Source organism: Choloepus didactylus, chromosome 6 (assembly GCF_015220235.1).
Source record: "Choloepus didactylus isolate mChoDid1 chromosome 6, mChoDid1.pri, whole genome shotgun sequence".
Taxonomy (NCBI): Eukaryota; Metazoa; Chordata; class Mammalia; order Pilosa; family Megalonychidae; genus Choloepus; species Choloepus didactylus.
In genome coordinates, this window is record NC_051312.1 from 71,142,852 (window position 1) to 71,167,253 (window position 24,402).

At 38.4% G+C, this 24,402-nt stretch overlaps 1 protein-coding gene and 1 non-coding gene across 2 annotated transcripts; both read left to right on the forward strand.

Annotated features, from left to right (window-relative positions):
* The first annotated feature begins 9,124 nt into the window (after window positions 1-9,124).
* Window positions 9,125-20,697, forward strand: EIF4G2 (eukaryotic translation initiation factor 4 gamma 2). The gene is made up of 24 exons (XM_037839614.1): window positions 9,125-9,204; window positions 9,315-9,349; window positions 9,524-9,535; window positions 10,947-11,073; window positions 11,409-11,474; window positions 12,148-12,288; window positions 12,767-12,869; window positions 13,446-13,577; window positions 13,666-13,732; window positions 13,827-13,978; window positions 14,351-14,461; window positions 14,648-14,731; window positions 14,821-14,919; window positions 15,202-15,343; window positions 15,444-15,604; window positions 15,978-16,091; window positions 16,600-16,725; window positions 16,847-16,951; window positions 17,052-17,267; window positions 17,354-17,612; window positions 17,934-18,138; window positions 18,263-18,474; window positions 18,589-18,710; window positions 19,851-20,697. Exons 1-24 carry the CDS (start codon window positions 9,125-9,127, stop codon window positions 19,914-19,916), a joined length of 2,937 nt encoding a protein of 978 aa, XP_037695542.1. The 3' UTR covers window positions 19,917-20,697.
* Window positions 16,144-16,278, forward strand: LOC119538952. Its single transcript, XR_005217733.1, has one exon. It is a non-coding gene; the product is annotated as a small nucleolar RNA SNORD97 (small nucleolar RNA).
* Window positions 20,698-24,402: the final 3,705 nt, after the last annotated feature.

Sequence of the window (24,402 nt, forward strand, 5' to 3'; positions counted from 1 at the left end):
ATTAAAATAAGGAAGAATATCTGGCTAGAGACAGAGTAATTCATTCTGTCTTTCATTTCCCCAGCAATCACATAATCAAACAGTGCTGAACTAGGTATCCTGGTTTTTAGACCTGGTCTTATACAACTTCAAGGGCAAGATCTAAGTACAGATCTCAGGGAGCATCAGCTTCATCATCTATAGAATTGTGAGACTTCCTATCCCTCAAAGATACTGAGAGCTACATGGGAAAGTGTTTGGACTACTCAGAAAAATATCACTGCATGGGTTTGAAGTGTGATTATTTTCATTATCATTATTGTCATCATCCTTATATTTGGTGTTTATCATTATTGATGCTTCTTTCATAAGAGAAACTCAGATTTATAAAAAGAAACATATGTACTAATATAGCATATCTCTGTAATATCAAAATGTAAAATAAGTAACTGGCTCAGATTTCCAAACACATTAGTACATGATCCAGAGCCAAAATCCAACTTAGCACTCATAAATATATACACTGGCTATCAGCAATAACATAGAAACCCATCCCCAGCATCACAAACACCCACCCAGAAACTGTTTAAATGTCTTGCAAACCTGTACTTCTAGTTTAAAAATTACCTTCAACCAGGCATACTTTCAAAATTACTAGCTTAACCTCCCAAAGAAAGTAAGACAATGAAATTTAAACTTATCTAAGAATACAACTCTACCTTATCACAATAGTTTTCCAAATGGCTACTTAGTTATATTATTCAGACCCAGTTAAATGGTTAAGTGGCATTAAGCTAGTACTATACATTATCTTAATCCTGAATATTCTGTATTCTACTAAGACAAAGTATAAAGACCTAAGAGTTAAAAAAAAAAAAAAAGCACAAGTTAGTTTTTCCAAACCTCAATGTCCTCATCCGTAAAATGAAAATAAGAATATTTCTCCTGAATATGAAAGCATTCCTTAAAGTGTAAATCTGAAACAATTAAATTATTACCAAAGTATATAATCTGTGCTTTGGACATGTGTGCTTTCTACCCTCCAAAATCTTGGTTTATTGCACTTGTTTCTCTATTTCAATTGAATAATTTGACTTTTCTAGAACATTGATTCTTCAGCAGCATTGTTTTTAGCAAACTTTTAGTCACATTTGGATGTAAGTTACATTATTGTCCTAATAAAAACTGTAAATTACCAAAGTTTGCAAATGATTTTCTTTTTTAATAAATTAGAGTGGATGTAATGTTATCCCTATAGTAATATTCTCAGTAACATGCATTCATATATGCTTTATTAGTGTGAAAGAAAAAAATACCAAAAATTGCATATAATTTGAATCTGTCTCATCAAACTTGCTGCCAGTAATCTTGATCACCTTTTAGGAGTATTTCCTGTAGATGATCACCCATTCCCTAACTTTAGTTTTTCTAATTGAATTAAGAAATATAGTGAACTGAAAGGCATCAGTTGTCCTCCTTAGCTTAGGGCCCAAATGTGTCTCTACCTTGTCCAGTACAGAAAATTTTGCTCTAAAATGGGTCTCCCACTTCCTTCTACAAGCCCTACATCCAAAGGTTTAAGTGGTCTCCATGCTGATGAAGTCCATTGGGAGAGTAGTGTTTTCTAAACTTGTATCACCCACCAGAGAAAGATAATACTACAGAGTCCTACCCCTGCACCTTACTAGCTGTGTGACCCTAAACAAATTGAACATTATTTCTCTGAACTTCAGTTTCCCTCATTTTTGAAAATGTTAGAATAATATCTACCCTAGCCACTTTATAGGATTGGTATGAGGATTCAATGGGTTATGGGTATGAATGTGTTCAAATGCTTTGAGAACCTGACAATTATTAAGATTATGATGGCCACAACTACACAGTTAATGAACTAATTTCACATCCCTCCAGGAGATACAGTATAGTGAATTCTCAGTCATGTTACTATTTATCCATTTAAGAACTTTAAAAACTAGATGCTATTTTGACTTAGAAAAAAGAAATGCAGAAAAAAGTGGTTTAGGAGTAAACAGAATACTTGCTTTTGACCTACCTTCAACAGGATGTTAAAGTGAGGACACTTTATATTTTCAGTTGCAGTTAACATGCTTTACAACAAAACAAAAGCTGCCTGCAAGCCTGGGAGGCAACTAGCAATGCTCTCTCCAAGCTCTTTCTATTAAAATCTCACTCCCTACAGTTCCATATGGAAGCCCTTAGAGGACTCTGTGTTCACCTTAAACATGATTTAAGTGTTCTATATGCTGCAGTGCATATAAGGGTTACCACTTTGATAAGATTTCTCCAGGAAAGAAGTGTTCTTTACTGATTAGAGTTTAAAATCTATTATTTTGAAGAGAGAACAATGTCAGTTTATTGTTTAAGGACTATTAAAACATACTAGCAGGCAGGGTCTTGGCCTTTTTCACCTCTCTTTGTCTCATGCATCATAAGAAAGGTGATTTTATGTCCTGGTTTGCCTGGTATAGTCCTGGTTTATGCCTGCTGTCCCAATGTAATTATTAATAAGTGCCCTTTTTCATCCCAAACATAAAATGCTTACTATTGTTTATTGGTATATATCCAACTTCTAGTACTATACATGGCAAGTATTTGGTTCTTATTAAACATATTTGTTAAATGAATGTAGTTCTGGACTAAAATGCCATGAGCACTATAGTGGACTGAATGGTAGTCCCCAAAAATATATCCACATCCAAATCTCCAAGACCTGTGAGTATTACCTTATAAGACAAAAGAATGAATAGTACCTTACATGGCAAATGATGTGATTTAGTTAAGGATTCTGAAAGGAGTTTATCCTAGATTATCTGGGTGGCCCCTAAATGAAATTACATGCATTTTTATGAGACAGGCAGAGGGAGTTTGAGACAAACAGAGGAGAAGGCAATGTGAAGACAGAGCAGAAGGAGATGTGGCCACAAGCCAAGGTATGCCAACAGCCACCAAAAGCTAGACTAAGAAATGAATTTTCTCCTAGAGACTCCATAGGGAGTGTGGCCCTGCCAATGCCTTGGTTTTGGACTTCTGGCCTCCAGAGCTGTGAGAGAATAAATTTCTGTTCTTTTAAGCTACCCTCTTTGTGGTAATTTGTTGCAGCAGCCATAGGAAACTAATACAAGCACCTTACACATTGCATTCAAAAGTAAAAAGGAATATCCCCATTATGATCAATCATGATGCTGTGGGAGCTTGATACAGTTGAAAAAGTATGAGATTCTGCCACATAGTAACTGAATTACATTGGAAAAGTCACCTTACCTTCAATTTCCCTGTCTTATAAATGGGGAAATGCTATTTCCCTACTTACCCCTAATTCTCAATTGAGAGAATGTATATTCCTGTTTTTAAAATATTTTTGGATGCCTAAAACATGCCAGGAACTGTTCTAAGCACTGTTTCTAAGAACTACAACAGTGAGCATATAACAGACAAGTTTCCTGCTCTCATTAAACAGTGAGCAGACAACACATAAGAAGTAATGCAAAAAAAAAAAAAAAAAATCATTTCAGATAGTAATAAAGACAATTAAAAAAAACAAATGGAGCAGTGTGATAGAGACAGAAAGGGGGGCAACATTACATAGCATGATCAGGGAAGGCTTTTCTAAGGAGGTGACCCTTCAAGCTAATTCCTGAATTATGAAAAAGAGCCAGCCATGTAAAAAACTAGAGTAAGAGCTTTTGCGGCAGAAGAACTTGAAAAAGAGATAGCCAATGGCCTTTGTATGCTTGATGAATGGCAAGCTTTGCATGAGCTGGTATGTTGGAAGACTAAAGACCAGCCTGAATGAAATATAGAGGTCAGGAAGAAAATGACAGGCGATGAGGTCAGAGTGATATTTCAAGGGCTAGATCACGTAAGGCCATGTAAGATATGATAAACAGTTTGGATTTTATTGTGGATGTTATCCGTGTCCATGATTAGGGGGTTTTAAACATGGGAGTAGCATTATCTAATTTACATTTTAAAAAGATGACTGTGTTCTTTACTGAGAAAGTATTGGAGGGCAAGAGATGAGGTTGAGAGACCAATTAGGAGACTATTGTAATAATCCATGCTAGAGATAATGGTGGTTGGATTAAGGTGATAGCAATGGAGATTAAAAGAAGTGGACCAATTTAAAATATATTTTGGAGATAGAGCCAATAGAACCACTGGTGGATTGGATATGAGAGATAAGAGAAAGGAATTAAAGATGATTAATAGATTTTTGGCCTGAGCAACTGGTGGATGTTAGTGCCATTTATTGAGATGGGGAACAATGGAGGAAAAACTATTCTGAACATAGTAAGATTGAAATGCCCATTTGATATCCAAGAGGAAATTTCAGGAAGCAGTTTGATATGTATTCATAGCTTGCATGGTGGGGAGCATAGATCAGAGATGAAGATTTGAATTTGGAAACCATCATCATAAATGGGACTTAAAAGTCACGGCTAGATGAATTATCTAGGGAAAGTATTGGGGGGGAAGAGAAGGCGGCCCAGAATAAACATTTGGGGTACTTCAGTATTTAGAGATCAAGCAGAGGAGGAGAAGCCAATAAAGAAGACTGTTGTGAATTGGTGAAGCAATTAATGAGGAAAAAGGGAATTCTGGAAAGAGTAAAGTCATGGTAACTGAGAGAAAAATGAAAGACTACAATGTTAACAAGATAATATGCATGCACATTTTCTCAGCTCCTGCTGTGTACAAAGAATTCTACTGAAAATACAATGGAAGTGTTCCTGATCTCACAAAAATAATATACAGAGCCTTCTGATCTCATCTCCAGGTTTGTCCTTCAATCGAATCTACACAAGCCACAAGGTTAATTTTCTTAAAGCAGCACTGATCAATTAAAACCAGCTCAAGTACTATCTTTGCCCTGATACTCAAGGAAGAATGGCTAGAGCCTCTTCTCCTGCTGTTCCTTTTATGAAACATTTTCTCATTTTTTTTCTTGGCTGTTCAGTTGAGCATTTAAATCCTACTCTTCCCTGTCCTTCTATGTTAATTGATGTATCTTTTCCTTGTCTAGATGGTGAGCTTGACAATAGTGATTAAGCCCAAGCTACTTGCCTAGCTATTGGTATATTAACTCATTAGCTTTATTTTTTTCTGCCGAGTGAACAAAGGCCACCAAATTTTAATCATAGAATATAGAACACTGGTGTTAAATTGGAGCAAAGTTTGAGTACCATAGAACTAGATTATGGATGGATAACTGTAGCACTTTAGAGAGGATGTGCCTGGACAGAGGAATGGGGAAGTAGTCTGAAACCAGATCAAAGGGCCTTTTATGCCAAGCTAAATTCAGATGTTAGCAGGAGAGCTACTGAGGTTTTTGAGCAGGGCACTGATATATTCATATCCCTGCTTCAGGAATGAATTGACAGAAGGAATAAATGCAGGTGGCCTTAAAACTGCAAACAATGGGGAAGTGGGAGTGAAATTTTAGGCATAGCAACATCAGCCAAACTGGCTCCATGAGAAAAGACTGGTGTTTGGGAGTGGTGAAAAATAAGGCCAACCAAAGAGGTAGGGTAGGGCCAGAATATGAAGGGCAGGAAAGCCAGGCAAAATCAAATGAACTGGAATCTCTAGGTTCTAATGCCTATTTCCCTACTTGGGGAAAGTCCCTCATCTTTCTAAACAGCATTTCTTCTTCCTGGGGTTCCCTTCAGCTGTAAATGCTGTAATTTTCTGAAATTCTCTCACTTGCTACAGTGGTTTCTACCTTGACTGCACATTGAAATCACCTAGAGAGCTTTAAGATATTGATGCCTGGATTCAACGTCCAGCGATTCAGATTTATCTCATCTTGGATGCATCCTGGATATTGAAATTTTTAAAAGGTCCCCAAGTGATTTTAATATGCAAGGCTGAGATCAACTTATGTAAAAAATAGTGAAAATTCTAAAACTCGGTAATGATATACTGAAAAAAAGTGTTTTAGAGACTAACATGAAATATAGTTGTTCTAAGTAATATTCTCATCTGTTCCCATGCACAGGAGTAGAAAAAAATATAGTTGTTCTAAAGACTAAGATGAGTCTACAGAGTAGAGGGCAAAGACTGTAGAAGACCAACTAGAATTTTTCAATAATTCAGTAGGAAAATGAACTGAGCCTGGATTAACATGTATACAGTGAAATTATAGGGAAGATAAATGCAAGAAACATTTAGAGGGTAGTAACACTAGGATGCCGTAACTGTTTGAATATTAAACCTGATCAAAAGAAAAGAGAATATGTAGTCATTTCTAGCATAAAAGAATAGTGGGGTCCTTAACAAAACTAAAGTAGTTGTGAAACAGCTGGTTAATTGTTATTATTGATATTAGAGTAAATAACATTAAGTAATTACTATGGTAGGCTCTATGCTATGTGCTTTACATATATTATCTTATTTAATCTTTACAACTCTGTAAGTATTACCATTCCTATTGTATAGATTCAGAAGCTGAGAAAGAGACTGATTAAATAACTTGCCCAAATTTACATAGAAAGAGGAGAAGATTCAACTGGTCTGATTCCATTTCCTTATAACATGCTTAATCTGTTGAATTTGAACAGATGACTCAACAAAACAAAACAAAACAAAACAAAACAATGGATCTAATGGCCAGGTGTGAACATAAACAAATCAAGTCAGGTTAAACTGTGGTTTTGAAATAAAAAAAACATTAAGTGGAAACAGTCACTAGTCAGCTACACTTGAATGTTGCCAGGTGGGAATGTCAGGCCCAGTATTGCCAGATTTTAAGATTTTTTATGAAAAGATGAAAATCTGGATTTGTATGTAAAATTGCCTAACATTTCAACATCAACTAATTCAAATGTTTCAAATTAGTATGACCCAAACTATTACAGCTGCAAGTTTGCACCACTGGTCAATAGGCTGTTGGATATTCAGAATTGGAATTCAAATGAGAGATCTGAGCTGGAGGTGTATGATTAGGAAATCCTTAAGCACAGAGGATAGCAGACACTCCAGGAGTTGTATGTGCTAGAATAGCTATATTTAACATGATTATTAGTTAAAATAATGGGAAAATATATGAGTTAACAAGTCAATCAGGATTATTAAGAGTTTTCCAAAGAGAAAACTAACATAAAATAAATGTTAAAATTAGCAGATTGAAGTAATGTGTTTAAAATACAATTTTCTATGAACTAAAAGACAAATTCCAGACAATTACTTGAGTTGTCATACATCGACAGTGTGATAGAAACAGAAATTGTGAATCTATCTCCCCATTGACTGAAAGATAATTGAAAAGATTTTGTTTTATTCATATTTTCTACTTTTTCTTCCTTCGATACTCCCTCCCAGCCCAGTTTCTCACATACACTCATCCTTGCAAAGCCCATAGCAGAGGTGTTCACAATTAGCAAAGATTAAATAAAAGATCAAGTGAAACATTTATTTTAAATTAGTTTCAAGTTTCTTAATTTTAACAATAAAAACTGTTAATTTTTTTTTTTTTTACTTAAAAAAAGGTTTTAGAACTAGGATAATTTTCTTTGGCTGTACTTTTTAAAACACTATTCTTCCTATCAGATTAATGTACTCTATCAGTCACGAAGAATGTAAACTAGTTATGTAAAAATATAGTTTACATAAAAGCATTTTTACAAACAGTAAAGCACTCCAGAAATTATAATTATTCTGGTGTTATTTTGCAGCTAAAAGAGTCCTACAATTACAAAGCGAAACCTCTTGTATTTGAAACAAAATTTCCACTTTTCTCCAACAGAAGTTTCCTTTTTTCTTTTTTTAAACATGTAACTAACTCCCAGAGTGTGTTAAAGTTCAGCTGAAACTGATTTAATAGAAATAATCATAATACTATAATAGGGAGAGGGGATGATGAACCTACTATACGTCAAAAATCTAAGGATGCTGGAATTGGGTTGGAAACCTTCAGGGCCCCACCACGCCCCTCTATTATCAGATTTAAATTTCCTAGGAATAACTCTGGGCAACTCTCCTGAATTTTGTATTAAATTAAGGGCTAGATGCTTTCAAAAGAGCTATTTTGACATGTCAAACATAAGTTTGGGTCTTCGAAATCCTGCCCCTTACACTTTCTTTAACAAGTCATGCATGTTAAAACGTACACATACTTTCTTGCTTTAACCTACACATTGTATCATGTTCAACATGAAAATGGGGAAATATCTGTTGTTTGTTGAAGTATATGGGAATATGACTCCATTTTTGTAAAGCCATGACTCCATATTTGTATAGCTAAAATGTCGCAAACGATGTAACACTTCATTTTACGGTACCCATCCTTTAAAACATTACCTGAGAAGTATAAGTAGTTCAACCTGCCGGCCTTGAAAAGCCTAATCCTATTTCGTATAGTGCACCTTACACAAAATGGAAATACGCTGCTGACAGTCTTTAACGTGCTCTTTAAAAACAAAAAGAGGAGCCAGCAATTAAAAATCCCTCGAACGCCCGTGCTCCGCAAACACTTCTTCCAGAGATGTGTGTCATATTCTGGATATTTCTCCGTGACCGCTGACCAGACATTCCTTTGGGGAAAGCTGCTGCTTGTATGAGGTACAACGACAAACCCCTTCCTTTCATCCCTAAATTCACTTAGAGAACAGCTAAGCAGAGCTGAACAAAGCTCCCTTTACGCATTTGGGCGCACCTTGCTGTCTCCTGAACCTACTTTCCAGGATTCCCCACCCTAAGGCCGACGAAGCTGAATGCCTGGAGACTGGTAGGGATTCCAAGCTCGGCGCCCCGAGGGCGCCAGGACTCAACCCAGCAGGCCCGTCCCACGAAGGTCAGGTCCGCGATGGGCAATCTCGGCTCCTTGGGGGCTGGAGGCGCCAGGAAAACCAAAGCTCTTAACACGCCATGGAGAGGAATCGGGTGGGGTAGGAGAAAGACGAGTTTTCTTCCCATATTCCCGATGAGAAAAACGAGGTAGGGGGGAAAGAACGTTGTATAACTGGAGCGTGGGGTACAGACTCAGGGAACAAAGAGACTGGAGGAAGATGAGGCAGCCTCACCAACTCAGACTCCGAGGGCTCTCCGACTTTACGCAAGTTACTCGCATCTCAACAGTGCTCAGTTTCCCTTACGCCACTCTCTTGGCCTCAGAGCTTTCGCGAATATGGCTTTGCGCACTGCGGCGGGGCTGCGCCTCAACCGAGCTTGGCCCTTTGGCTCCTCCCCGTCGCCTTTAGCGGATTGGTGGCGGACATCAGCCAGGATGCTGATTGGGTGGCGAAAGAGCCATTCGGGGCGGCTCTGATGGGTTCGGCTGCCCCAGAGTGATAAGTTCGGCTTCCGACACGCCTCAGCGCCAGCAGCGAGTCGGAGCTCTATGGAGGTGGCGGTGGGTACCGGGTGGTGGCTCCAGTAGCGACTCTTCTGAGCTGAGAGCTTCAAGCCGTTTCGACTCCTTCCTCCCCCTTCCCTCCCCCTTTTTTGTTTTCCGTTCCCCTTCCCCTCCCTTCCCCGTCCCCGACGACCGGATCCTGAAGAGGCAGCTGCGGTGGCAGCTGCTGAGTTCTCGGTGAAGGTGAGTGGAGACGCCGCCGGCGCTGTCGCCGCCGCTGAGTAGAGCACTCTAAAATGGCCGCCGTACTCAGGCTACTTCTCGTGCGGTATAAAATGGCGGCCGCAGGCGGGCCGGGCGGGGCGACCCTTTTTAGCGGTTTCTGTGCGCTTGGGGCCCCTGGAAATTCGTCGCACCTGTTGTTCCTCGCCGTTGCTGACGGAGTAGAAGGAACAGGGTAGTCCTGGCGGGCCTCGGCCGTCCGGTCGTAGCTGTCAGCGGCCGTTCCCTTGGCCGACGCTGACCGAATCGCGGGTGTGATCGGACGGAAAGTGAGGGCGGCAGGGGTTGCGCGCGCCGAGGCGAGGAGTGCGAGCCGGCGGTGAGAGCCCGGCCGTTGGCGCGGGACAGTCGAGGCGCAGGAGTCCCGGAGCCGGTCTCCCGGTGGGGAGGAGGTGTGTGGGGCGGAGGCCGGTATCGGAGGGGAAATGGCCGGTTGCTTTTCGTGGGGGAGACCGACGGGTCTCCCCGGCGGGCCCCGCCCGAGGCGGGGGAGGGAAGAGAAAATAAGGGTTTATGTCTTTTTGTCAGCTGATAGGTAATGGAAAGGCAGCTGTCAGCCCCATGGGGATTTATGGGGTGGGAGGGGGCCCGCTCGAAGGCGGCGGGTGGGAAGGAGGCCGCCTTCCTGCCTAGAGAACAAAGAGCCCGGCGCTTGGGCCGGCGGGGGCGGCCTCCGTTCCTCCCCGCCGAGGCTTGGCCCTACCGGCGTGGGAGCGCCCCTGATGGCAGAGAGACCAGTGGCTCAGGAGGAGGCTGTCGGAAGCACTTCCCGAAGTCAAGCCTGGGTGGGAGGAATCCACTGCTCTTTTGTTCCCAGGAAAGGGGAAATGGGGCGGAGGTTCCTGCTGCCATGTTGTGGCCCTGGTCTTCGCCCTTCTAGGGCCAATCACTGTTCACCACTGCCCCTTCTTTTGCATTCTTCCAGGTGTGCATTGGGGGCAGGGTTTAAAAGAATGCCCAGTGAGGAAACCTCTAAGCGGTCTATAGTTACTTTATCGAGTCTGTTGAGCCCAGCAAGGCAGTAAATAGTACTACATTTTCCAAAAATGTGTCCGTGTTGATGGAGTTAGATTTAGTTTCAAGGGAGGCTTTTTTAAAAATTTTGGTTCTTAGTTTTTGAGATTAAATTTATTTTTATGAAGGCTGTTCTTGACATCCTTGAGGACCTTGGAAAAGTTTCCAGGTGGTTGAACAAAATGAGATTTTACCACTCTTTTGTTTTGAGAACGTTCAGTTTAGTCTTATGAGATCTGCAATGCAGTGAAAGTTCAATCAGCTGCAGTGCCAGGATCTGAGATAAATTGTAATTAATGCAGGTTTATAGATCTGTATTCTAGCAGTTATCTAATTTTGGTTCTTTTTCTCATTCTAGGTTTTTCATTTCTCCCTTCCCCTCCCCTCCCCACCCCATCCATTAATATTATTCTTTTGAAGATTCTTCGTTGTCAAGCCGCCAAAGTGGAGAGTGCGATTGCAGAAGGGGGTGCTTCTCGTTTCAGGTAAGTGCAGATTTATTTTCAAGAATTCTTTTACAAAAGCCAGGCACAAAACCAAGAGTCACCATACCAAATAATTGTGATTTTATGTGTTGAAATTTTAATTTATAATGTACTACGTATATTAAAAGTAGTTTTTAAATTTTCACTGGCCATCTAATAATTGCCATCTGAAGAAATCATGTAGTACAAAGTCAGTTCTCTGGTTTTTCCTCCATACCTAGGTTCAATCTTAATCTGGTGTAATTTCTAAAACAAAATAAAGAAATCCTGTGTCCATTTCAGGTAGTAATTAACTGGGATATGTTTTTAAAACTTTTTCTTTTTCTTTTAAATAGTGCTTCTTCGGGCGGAGGAGGAAGTAGGGGTGCACCTCAGCACTATCCCAAGACTGCTGGCAACAGGTATCAAACATATAAATGAATGTGTTTTTGAAGTAGTACATTTAGATTGAAAGTCTTTTTCAAGCATAACAGTATAGTTTATGGCAATAGACATCAGGACTGTCGAAATATTATGGGGTGTGGTTTCTGCTTCGTACCCTAAGTTTATATCTCAACTTTTGATTATTCTTTAGCCATTCATCTAATGTGAGTTGAGACCCTCAAACTGTTACGATTTCTTTTCTTACTGTTTGTGAACTCTTCTTTAATGTCATTTCTGATACCAGTTATTATCTATACTAACTGGTGTTAATAAAGCAGTGTGAATGCAACATGGTCATGGTTGTAACGATATCTAGAGACTTGTTTTCAGGAAACTTCTCTTAGACCCAGCAGCTTTGCCATCACCTGCAAATGCAAATTTTCCAGACTCTACCCCAGACCTAGTACTGCAGAAAGTCTGGCGGTGGGCCCAGCAATCTGTTTTAATAAGCCTTCCAAGTGGTTCCAAGGTATACTACAGTTGAAGAACCACTGATCTCTCCAGGGTTGCTCAGTTGTGAGGGAAGGTGGGAAAGGCTGACAATTATTTCTATTTATAGAGGGTCATTGTAACATTTGGCATGTGACTAGATGCAGTGTTTTTAAGTTTTCTTAATCTTAATTAAAAACCTGTTAATTTTATTGTAATCAGCGAGTTCCTGGGGAAAACCCCAGGGCAAAACGCTCAGAAATGGATTCCTGCACGAAGCACTAGACGAGATGACAACTCCGCAGCAAACAACTCCGCAAATGAAAAAGAACGACATGATGCAATCTTCAGGAAAGTAAGAGGGTAAGTTTATAGGTCTGTTTTGTCTTTTTTCTAATAGGGGAAAAGAATGGATTAATCAAACATTCAGAGTGCTGTACAATTGGAATTAGAAAACAGGAGTTATGTAGTGAACCAAAAAGTAGGACATCAGTATTTTGGAGCCTATAGTTGCTTTCAGCTATCGGGTTAAAATCCACAAGCCCTTGTGCTGTTATTTCCTTTGCCTGGCGTGTTAACCCAGTAAAGCAGAGAATATAACACATTATTTCCTGTTTCTAGCTTTGGTAATAAGGAGGCCCTTGTGCCCTGGGCTTTGAGAAATAGCTGAGGTGCCCCCAGTCTGGTCTGTATGTTATAATCTGAAGGTTTATTTCAACATCCCTTTGGTTAGGTGGGTAAGAAGACATGCCTTGATATTAAAGGGAGGTAGAAAAACAATTTTCAACTCAAAAATTTTTTTGTGTTGGCTGACACTTGGTAATATTTTCTTTTTCCCCAGCATACTAAATAAGCTTACTCCTGAAAAGTTTGACAAGCTATGCCTTGAGCTCCTCAATGTGGGTGTAGAGTCTAAACTCATCCTTAAAGGGGTCATACTGCTGGTAAGTTAAATGTTTACTTAATTCAAAGGAGGAGGAAAATATTTAATAAACCCAGTTTTTAATGGCCTCAGATTTAAGAGGTGAATTTTAAATTGAATTTACATTTTAAATTCATATTATGCTTGAAGAATGAAGCAGGGGGCTGTCAGCGGGCTGTTTTCCCCTCTACAAACACCATGATTTGGTCTTTGAAAATAAGTTGTATGATAATCAGTATAATGTTTCAGAGTCTGTTTACAGTTTTAACACCGACAGTGTTTTCAGCTACTGGGAAAGGGGTGATCTCTATAATTGGACATTTTTGGTGCACAGTAACATTTAAGTGCTTTATAGTTTTCCCAGATTGCACTAAGTATCGTCTCATTTGGTTCACACTGTAAATCTTATGAAAGAGGTGATGTTATTCCCAAATTATAGCTGAGGCATAGGCATAGAGAAGTGTATTTGTCCAAGTTGATAAAAGATTCATTGCAAAATTTAGCATCCTTAAGTCTGGAAGAATTATTTAAGTTATAAAGACAGGTGTCTCAAAGTTTTCATGTTTAATTTAGTAAAGCAAAATGACATTTTCTGTAGATTGTGGACAAAGCCCTAGAAGAGCCAAAGTATAGCTCACTGTATGCTCAGCTATGTCTGCGCTTGGCAGAAGATGCACCAAACTTTGATGGCCCAGCAGCAGAGGGTCAACCAGGACAGAAGCAAAGCACAGTAAGTAGTAGTTTGTTTATCATAAAGTTGATTTAAAAGGTTTCACTTGAATCTGCCAAATGATTTTTTGTATATTTGTTTCCGATAGACATTCAGACGCCTCCTAATTTCCAAATTACAAGATGAATTTGAAAACCGAACCAGAAATGTTGATGGTAAGAATTGATGTTTGATACATGAGTAGTAGTACATATTTTCAACTTAATTCTGAATGTTGACTTTCATTTCTAAGGTATTTCTCTTTTTCAGTCTATGATAAACGTGAAAATCCCCTCCTCCCAGAGGAGGAGGAACAGAGAGCCATTGCTAAGATTAAGATGTTGGGGAACATCAAATTCATTGGAGAACTTGGCAAGCTTGATCTTATTCATGAATCTATCCTTCATAAGTGCATCAAAACAGTAAGTATGACTGGGAATTTAGGTTTAGGTTAAGGTAAAAATGGCATGCATTGCTATTTGGGGGAAATGAGTTAATTGTAATTGTCTTAGAGGTACTCTGAGAAGGATGGTAGTCTAGGTAAATATTTTAGGTGGCCAGCAAATCTGGCATGTAGAGCAAAATTTATTTAAATATGTAATAGGGCCTACTGTGAAAGTATGCTATGTGATTGGCAAGATGGGTAGAACTGATTTAACCTACCTATATTAAGGTTGCTTAATTTGGAGGGATTTCTTTATAGAGTTTAGTAACTGTCGTGCCAAAATAAGGGAAAAGTACTACATCTAAACCAGGATCAAGATTTTGTCAACATACGGCTTTTCTTTTGGTAGCTTTTGGAAAAGAAGAAGAGAGTCCAACTCAAAGATATGGGAGAGGATTTGGAATGCCTCTGTCAGATAATGAGGACAGTGGGACCTAGATTAGACCATGAACGAGCTAAGGTGAGTATATTTCTTGATGCGGGCAGTATAGTTTGTCTTAGTTTTTATTCAAATTAAATGGCTTTTTTGACATAGATTGTTGTATTCAGTCATTAACCTTGATTATAATATTAAAAGTCTAAAAAGCCTTTAGAACGTGTTGGCTTTAGCAGTTTCTTCCAGTTATATGTTTTTTTCCTTCATCAGTCCTTAATGGATCAGTACTTTGCCAGAATGTGCTCCTTGATGTTAAGTAAGGAATTGCCAGCAAGGATTCGATTCCTGCTGCAGGTAAAATTGGTTTCTTTAAATGTTAGTAAGCTGACCTTTTTTTGTGTAAGAATAGTAGAATAAAATTTACACTTTTTTTTTAATTAAAGGATACCGTAGAGTTGCGAGAACACCATTGGGTTCCTCGCAAGGCTTTTCTTGACAATGGACCAAAGACGATCAATCAAATCCGTCAAGATGCAGTAAAAGTAAGACTTGTGGCTTTTTTTTTTTTTTAAGCAAATGAATTTTAAGTGTTTTTATAGTAACACATGGACCTCTAACACTTGTACATAAATATTCATCCTACTGGTGGATCTTAATGTTTCAGTGTCTTGTGTTCCATTTTGGGAAGAAGTTATTTACAGAAATAATACAAAAGCACTCTTATAAGACAGACATTTTTCCTTGTACTTTTTCTTATATAAGGAATGTAAGTTTTAAGTAAATGGTGTACAGAGACAAAATTGTTTATTCACTTATTTCTAAAGGATTTAGGAGTGTTTATTCCTGCTCCTATGGCTCAAGGGATGAGAAGTGACTTCTTTCTGGAGGGACCGTTCATGCCACCCAGGATGAAAATGGATAGGGACCCACTGGGAGGACTTGCTGATATGTTTGGACAAATGCCAGGTGATTTCAAACAAGACAGTGGTTTGGTTAATCTAAAAAATCAATTTAACATTTTAACAGTAGTAGAATTCTAAGAGATGTTTATGTGTATATTTTTAAGGAAGTGGAATTGGTACCGGTCCAGGAGTTATCCAGGATAGATTCTCACCCACCATGGGACGTCATCGTTCAAATCAACTCTTCAATGGCCATGGGGGACACATTATGCCTCCTACACAATCGCAGTTTGGGGAAATGGGAGGCAAGTTTATGAAAAGCCAGGTAAGGCTACATTTGAGAATGTCTAGATAACAAGTATTGAACCTGCAATGTATGTGATCTATTGTGGTTTTGCTAAAAAATGCAAATCTTTTCAGGTGTGTGTATGTGTGTGTGATTTTTGAAACTAAAGTTTCATCTATGATAGGTATTTCAAACTGGGTGAAATGCTAATCCTTAAATTGAGTAAAGTAGTAAAATTACATTGCTTTATTTGACAGTTAGGTTAGACTTTTATTCCCTGTATCATCTTTTACTTTCTCTGGGAGAATTCAGTTAAGCTTTCTTTATGGCTTGACTCATCCCTCTGGTACTTGCTTACCATAATTTGTGGATCCCTTTTTATCTAGACTTTCTTTCTCCCTTTCTGAAATAGGGGCTAAGCCAGCTCTACCATAACCAGAGTCAGGGACTCTTATCCCAGCTGCAAGGACAGTCGAAGGATATGCCACCTCGGTTTTCTAAGAAAGGACAGCTTAATGCAGATGAGGTACATTTACCTATGTTACTTATATACCATAGTTTGTCAATTCAGAAATCTATTGCCCGATGATTATAAAAAGACGCGTTATTAAGAGGACTAATGCTGGAATTCTTTACTTTTTTTTCTTTCTGTACTTTTTCTTTCTTTGGATGTCCAGCGTCCTATGAGCGAAGATTATGAGATATGAGGGCAAATTTCTTTAAGTCTTCGGTTAGAGTAAGGAAAATGGTTGTCAAGATTTTGCTTGTGGTTTCCTGTAGTTAAATTTTCTGGTTATTTTAATATTTTAGTCATGCTAATCCTAGGAGAATTATGGTACAAATGTGAGATTTGTAATGGTATCATTCTTCTGTAGATCAGAGCTTTAATTTTCAGTTATTAGAAAAACATCTGTCCTAGGTTTTATTGTATTTGTATATATTGAGTTAATATTAGGATGTTGTAATGCTGAGTTTAATAGGTCAATAGGATATTGTTAACTTTGATACCTGTTTTGATGTGTTCTCCATTCCAGATTAGCCTGAGGCCTGCTCAGTCTTTCTTAATGAATAAAAATCAAGTGCCAAAGCTTCAGCCCCAGATAACTATGATTCCTCCTAGTGCACAACCACCACGCACTCAAACACCACCTCTGGGACAGGTATGGACTATAATAGTATGACAGCATTTTTCTTTTGTTTCGACACTGAGTCTTCCCTCAGACCTCACAAGTTCCTTTTTTATTTCTTTAACTGCCAGTGTCTGTTGTGTTGTTTTTTTAGACACCTCAGCTTGGTCTCAAAACTAATCCACCACTTATACAGGAAAAGCCTGCCAAGACCAGCAAAAAGCCACCACCATCAAAGGAAGAACTGCTTAAATTAACTGTAAGCTTCAAATACTTCCATAAATAATTCTCTAACCCATGGAGTAGTACCTTCAGGATAGGGAAAGCACTAAAGGTATCTGGACTGTGTTCTTTTCAAGGAAACTGTTGTAACTGAATATCTGAATAGTGGAAATGCAAATGAGGCGGTCAATGGAGTAAGAGAAATGAGGGCTCCTAAACACTTTCTTCCTGAGATGTTGAGCAAAGTGATCATCCTTTCACTAGATAGAAGTGATGAAGATAAAGAAAAAGCAAGTTCTTTGATCAGTTTACTCAAACATGAAGGTATAGCTACTAGCGACAACTTCATGCAGGTAGGACAGTTCACACTTCGGATTTTGTGATAACTCTTTCCATTCAAATTTGAAAACTATTTTGACTGTTCTGTGTTCCTCCTAAGGCTTTCCTGAATGTATTGGACCAATGCCCCAAACTGGAGGTTGACATCCCCTTGGTGAAATCATATTTAGCACAGTTTGCAGCTCGTGCCATCATTTCTGAGCTGGTGAGCATCTCAGAACTAGCTCAACCACTGGAAAGTGGCACCCATTTTCCTCTCTTCTTACTTTGCCTTCAGCAACTAGCTAAGTTACAAGATCGGGAATGGTTAACAGAACTTTTTCAACAAAGCAAGGTCAATATGCAGAAAATGCTTCCAGGTAAGAAGATGCTGGAGTTTTTTTTGTTTGTTTACTTTGTTTTTAAATCTAGGGATTTCTAGTACCTTGAGTGGATATATATAGGTCAGGCACAGTCTGATAATCCTGTCCAGATAATCAAATATTACCATGGATAGTCCTTGCCACCTTATAAAAAGAGGAGATGATTACTTATTAATCCAGGCATATAGTTGCTGGGCTGGTTTTTTTTATTCTTTTATATGTATATTGTATATGGGGAAATAATTAATAAAGCTGCAAAAGACAGGCTGACTAGATGAAATGAACTTACTGTTAATGTAATTGGCTTTGTCTCTTCAGAAATTGATCAAAATAAGGATCGCATGTTGGAAATTTTGGAAGGAAAGGGGCTGAGTTTCTTATTCCCACTCCTAAAGCTAGAGAAGGAACTGTTGAAGCAAATCAAGTTGGATCCATCCCCTCAAACCATATATAAATGGATTAAAGATAACATCTCTCCCAAACTTCATGTAGATAAAGGATTTGTGAACATCTTGATGACAAGGTAAGATGAGAAAGATTTTTATTTACTAGAAAAAATAAGTACAAAGCAGGGTACTGAACTGTCAGTTTCTTTAGCTAGGAAAACTCACTTTTTGATTGTAATGGGGCATCTTGTTTCTGTTCAGCTTCTTACAGTATATTTCTAGTGAGGTAAACCCACCCAGTGATGAAACAGATTCTTCCTCTGCTCCTTCCAAAGAACAGTTAGAGCAGGAAAAACAACTGCTGCTTTCTTTCAAGCCAGTGATGCAGAAATTCCTTCATGATCATGTTGATCTACAAGTCAGTGCTCTCTATGCTCTTCAGGTGCACTGCTACAATAGCAACTTTCCAAAAGGTGAGAGGATCAATGTCAGTAGAATGGTGGGAAAGGGGCAGTTCTTAAACCATACACATATTAAATAATGGGAATTAACTTTTTTTTGTTGTTGTTGTTGTTGTTGTTGTTAAGGCATGTTACTCCGCTTTTTTGTCCATTTCTATGACATGGAGATTATTGAAGAAGAAGCTTTCTTGGCTTGGAAAGAAGATATAACCCAAGAGTTTCCAGGAAAAGGCAAGGCTTTGTTCCAGGTAAATCTTACTTTGTTAGAGAAATTTGTTAAAAGCTTTTTTAGGTTTCTTTGGTGTTCCCTCAATAAAAGAATTTTTTTTTTAACTGAAGTGACGTTAAATGCAGATAGTCCTGGTAGTTTGTCTTCCGTTTGTATTCATATGTATCATGTATATCATTCTGCACTGTTTGAAGCGTCAGTTAAGTAGGCAGTTTGTGGCAAAACGAGATTGAACTATGTAATGAAATCGTGCTTCAATCCTAATGGTGTCTAAAATGTTCAATTTGAGGTGAGTAACAAATTTGTAAAAGCGGAGCTTGTAATATATGTAGATTGAGTGATTATGCAAGATTGGATTTAAGGTTTTTTAAAAATTTCAGCTAATTACTGAAGAGATTGTTTCTGAATTTTTAGACCTTGATTTATTCTTTATTTATTTTTGATAATAACTTACTGGGTTTCTACCCCTCAGGGAAGAACTTAATGCATTAAGGGACTCTAAAATCACAATGTGCATTAATCACCTGAAGAGTAGTTTGAATGCAGGTCCAGACCTGATCCCAGGGATTATTTGTTAGTTCTGTTGTATGTATTTCAGGTCATTGTCTCATATTGGTATTCCAGGGGGTCTCATTTTGAGAAACATCAGACTACAGTATCGTGTTTCTACCCTTAAGGTTCACAAACTAGCTTCATGAGAATCATCCCTGCAGTATTTGTTCCTGTTCTCAGAGAATCTGCTCTAATAATTCTGGGGTGGGACTGGAAATTCCACTTATTCAGGAATAATTCCCTCCCCTGCCTCCTTCCCTCCAAAGTACTTCTAATATATTTAGGTATGGGCGAAGCCATTGCCCTATTCTGAAATGGTCCTGAAATGTAACTGAGCTAAGCAGTGTCATTCCTTAACCACTTAAAACTACAGGCCATAAACACTCGTAAGTTATCCCAAATCCAAACAACAAAAAAAAACCACTCTTATTATTTAAAAGTAACTAGGAAATAGTACTTTTGCATCATATTCTGAAAAGACTTTCCAATTATAAAATGTGACCTTGGTGGTACTGATGGTTGGTAGTTAGATCTGAACCAAAACTTCTGCTGAGTTTTACCTTTTGTACATAATATTTATTTTGTTAAATTACAAATTAACTTACAGGTGAATCAGTGGCTAACCTGGCTAGAAACTGCTGAAGAAGAAGAATCGGAGGAAGAAGCTGACTAAAGAACCAGCCAAAGCCTTAAATTGTGCAAAACATACTGTTGCTATGATATAACTGCATTTGACCTAACCACTGCGAAAATTCATTCCGCTGTAATGTTTTCACAATATTTAAAGCAGAAGCACGTCAATAGGATTTCCTTCTGCATAAGGTTTTTTTGTAGTATAATGTCTTAATCATAGTCTACCATCAAATATTTTAGGAGTATCTTTAATGTTTAGATAGTATATTAGCAGCATGCAATAATTACATCATAAGTTCTCGAGCAGAGGCAGTCTATTGCAAGGACCTTCTTTGCTGCCAGTTATCATAGGCTGTTTTAAGTTAGAAAACTGAATAGCAACACTGAATACTGTAGAAATGCACTTTGCTCAGTAATACTTGAGTTGTTGCAATATTTGATTATCCATTTGGTTGTTACAGAAAAATTCTTAATTGTAATTGATGGTTGTTGCCGTAATAGTATATTGCCTGTATTTCTACCTCTAGTAATGGGCTTTATGTGCTAGATTTTAATATCCTTGAGCCTGGGCAAGTGCACAAGTCTTTTTAAAAGAAACATGGTTTACTTGCACAAAACTGATCAGTTTTGAGAGATCATTAATGCCCTTGAAGTGGTTTTTTGTGGGTGTGAAACAAATGGTGAGAATTTGAATTGGTCCCTCTTATTATAGTATTGAAATTAAGTCTACTTAATTTATCAAGTCATGTTCATGCCCTGATTTTATATACTTGTATCTATCAATAAACATTGTGATACTTGATGTAGTTGTGACTTTTAAACAGCATCCACAAATTTATGGAGAATTCTAAGATTTTGTGAGGTAGTGGGCCTATTTTTATTGGTTTGAAGATTTGGGAACCTTAAATCCTTAGAATCGAATTCTCTTGCTGACGAGATAAAACATTCAGGATTATTCTTCTGTAGGTTGCGTTGCTAGAACTTACTGATATGTATACAATACCTGTAATTAGAGACAAGGCTGTGAGAGCACAAGTATCATGAATATGGAAGGACATTGCGATGTGTAACAAAATTGACATTTCCATTTCATACTGAAATGCATGGTAAAAAGCACTTAACAAGCTTTTCTTCATACCCACATCCCCCACAGGACTCCCTGACAAGTCCTGAGACTTTTTTTAATGTAATTTTATTGAGGTACGTTCACGCACCATACAATGCATTCAAAGTATACAATCAGTGGTTCACAGTATCATCACATAGTTGTGCATTCATCACCATCATCAATTTTATAACATTTTCGTTAAGAAAAAAAAGAAAAGTATAAAAGAAAACATCCCATACCCCTTATCCCCCATCTGTTATTGACCCCTGGTATTGGTGTGGTACATTTGTTACCGTTGGTGAAAGAATATGAAAATATTACTGCTAACTATAGTCCATAGTTAACATTTTTCCTCCATATATCCTATTAACTCCTTGTAATAGTGTCATACATTTCTTCTAGCTCATGAAAGAACTTTTATATTTATAGAGTTAATTAGTCATCATCCACCACAAGATTTCACTGGGACATTTTGGCAATTACAGGCTTACTTGGCTATCATTGGTTGGGGCAGGGACTTTTGAGAAAGTGCCACTGGAGTCCTAATTGCTATCTTAGCACCTAAGTATGTCCTGTACTTGGTAGTTAGTGGGAGAAATTCAAGACAGTAATAAACCATAGTATTGAATCTGATGGAAGCCTTCAGTATCAGAAAAGGTGGTAACTTCATCCAGAAGTGGGTGATGGGTAAAACTAATATTCCTGATTTTTTGAGTCAGAGAAGTTAGGTCCTATATTAGAGCAGTCATCTTTCCTGGAATTCTAACAATGAGTTTATAGCTCCTGATGGATATCTCAAGTACAGCAAAATTAAGGCCATGCAGAGACTTGTGTAAGATTTTAGATAAAATTAGAGGAAACTGCAAGGCTGAAAAAAAAAGATAGTAAAGAAGCCATAAATTGCTTTATTCCTGGCCCACTGGCATAATATGGTAGGGGGATGAGGGTGGGTCTTGGCTCCTCAATTCAGTTTACAACCAGAATTATTCCAGTTTGTGGTTAGGGAATCGGCTTAAAGGAAGTTGTACATCTAAACCTCCTGTGCAGTGGTTTGTCCTTGGTTGCAGGAGAGCCATGCTCTCATCACCATATATTTCAAAAATGACTTGATGGACCCCTCACAGAATATGCAACACTCTTCAGAGACAGTGTATTTTGTAACCAACCATACTAGGGAGTAACAATATTTGGATGTTCTTGATACATATACCTTGCATGAATGCCTTATAATTTAGCATCAGTATACAAATGCACAATGACATTTGAAAATAAGATTGTATGTCTTTACTGTTCCAAATTCCTGCTTCGAAAGAGCTGTCTATATTCACTTAGTCAACTCTATTTTTCCCACTTATTCAAATTTCAGTAAGGTTGCACTCTACACCCATACACTAAAGGTTTTCTGATGTCTCCAATAACTTGAGTGCTATATGTAGAGGGCTTTGTCTTCTATAGGCAGAATTTAACAGCCTATTCCTTGAGACTGCTCACTTGTTCTGAGAACACCTCACTCTTGGTTTTCTTTCTGCCTTACTTGCTCTTCCTGGTCTTCCTTCTAGGAAAAGGACTTTTTGATTGTCAAACTCTACGTCCGTCCATATCAAATCCTGTTGGTTCTGCTTTAAAAACACTGCACTTCTTCAACTGGTACCCTCCTTTCTCACATAGCACAATAGCCTTAATTGGACTCCCTGCTTAATCCTTGCTCTCCAGTCTCCACACAAGCCGCCAGAGGAAGTGGAATCCTTAAAGGAAAAAAAAAAAAAAAAATGTGCCACTCAGCTCAAAACTTGCCAGATAGTTTATATGTAGTTATAGATTTCAAGTCAAAATACTAAGTTTTGGTCCTACATCTGATGTAGTTCCCCCTCCCATGTCCCTCCTCCACCTACTATTTCTGACCTAATTTCCCACTACTGGTCCTTGCTCATTCTGCTCCAGTTAAACTGGCCTACTTGCTGTCCCTGGGACATGCCAAACATGCTCTTACTTCGGAGTCTTTCTTTTCCTACTAATCTACCCCGAGATAACTGAATGACTGACTCACCTTAGGTCTGGGCTCAAAGGTCACTTTTTATTAGTAAGGCCGCCACTGCCTACCCTATTTTAAAATGTAACCTAAAACACTCCCTGTTCCTCCTCCTTACTTAATATCCATGTCTGTCATCAAACATACTAAGTTATTTATATCTGACTTCATTATTGAAGAGCAGGAAAGTTTTGTTCACTGCTGTATCCTTAGCACAGAGTAGGCACTCAAATATTTGTTGTATCAAACTGAATTAACCAATAAAATTATCCTACATAGCAGGGTGTGGACCTAGAAGTATGGAAAGAACTCAGACTTGAGTTTTCAATAGATCTAGGGTTAATCCTTGCCACTTACTAGCAATGAGATCTAAGGCAGGGTCCTTCATTTCTCTGAGTCTTGATTTCTTTTAAAAATGGGGCTAATAACTTACTCATTGCCATGAGGGCTCAATAAGGTAATATTTGAAAGTCATCAGCAGAGAGCCTTGCCCATAGTCCTTTAATATGTGTGAAAGACCTGTTCAGTAGCTTTTCCAGAACGTATTCCCATAAAAATTGCCTCCATTCTCTGAGCTTCCAAGATACCAGTTATATTTGACATATATTTCTCAAATCTTATTTGACCTATCAAAGCCATTCAATAGCTGACTATTCATTCCCTCTTTCTTACTTTGTTGTTTCAGAAGTCAGAAGAATTTCTGCTTCTCCTTCAGACAGACAGCTTTTCCCTTGGAAATTCAACTTCACTTTCATCAGTTTCTAATTTGTAGCCTGCTCTACAGAATTCAGACTTGACAATCTCCATGGTCACATGAGCCAATTCCTATAATAAATCTCTTAATATTTACACACACACACACACACACACACACACACACAGACACATCCTGTCAGTTTGTTTTTCTGGAGAACCCTGAGTAATACACCATGTATATGCTGATGACATCTATATCTTGAGTCCAAACTTCCTTCCAGAGCTTCAAACTTGCACATGTAACCAACTCCTGGACATTTTATCTAAACGTGCCACAATCTCTTCAAACCCAACATTCCTTCACTAAACTTTTTCCCCAAAACCAACATTTAACTGCTACTCTGAATGGCACTCCGGTCCAAGCTGAAAACATGTGAGTTATCCTTGTGTTTTATAATCACTAAATTCTATTAGTTTTACACCCAGTATAGCTATTGATGCCATTTACTTCTCTCCATCTCTATTGCCACCACTCTAGTTCAATCATCATTTTGTGCCTAATTACTGCAATAGCCTTCGAAATGGTCTCCCTGTTTCTACCCTTGATCTCCTTCCAGTCCATTTGCCACATTACAGTTAAGAGTGGTCTTACGCACAAGCCTGGTCCTTCCGCCATACATCAATGGCTCCCAG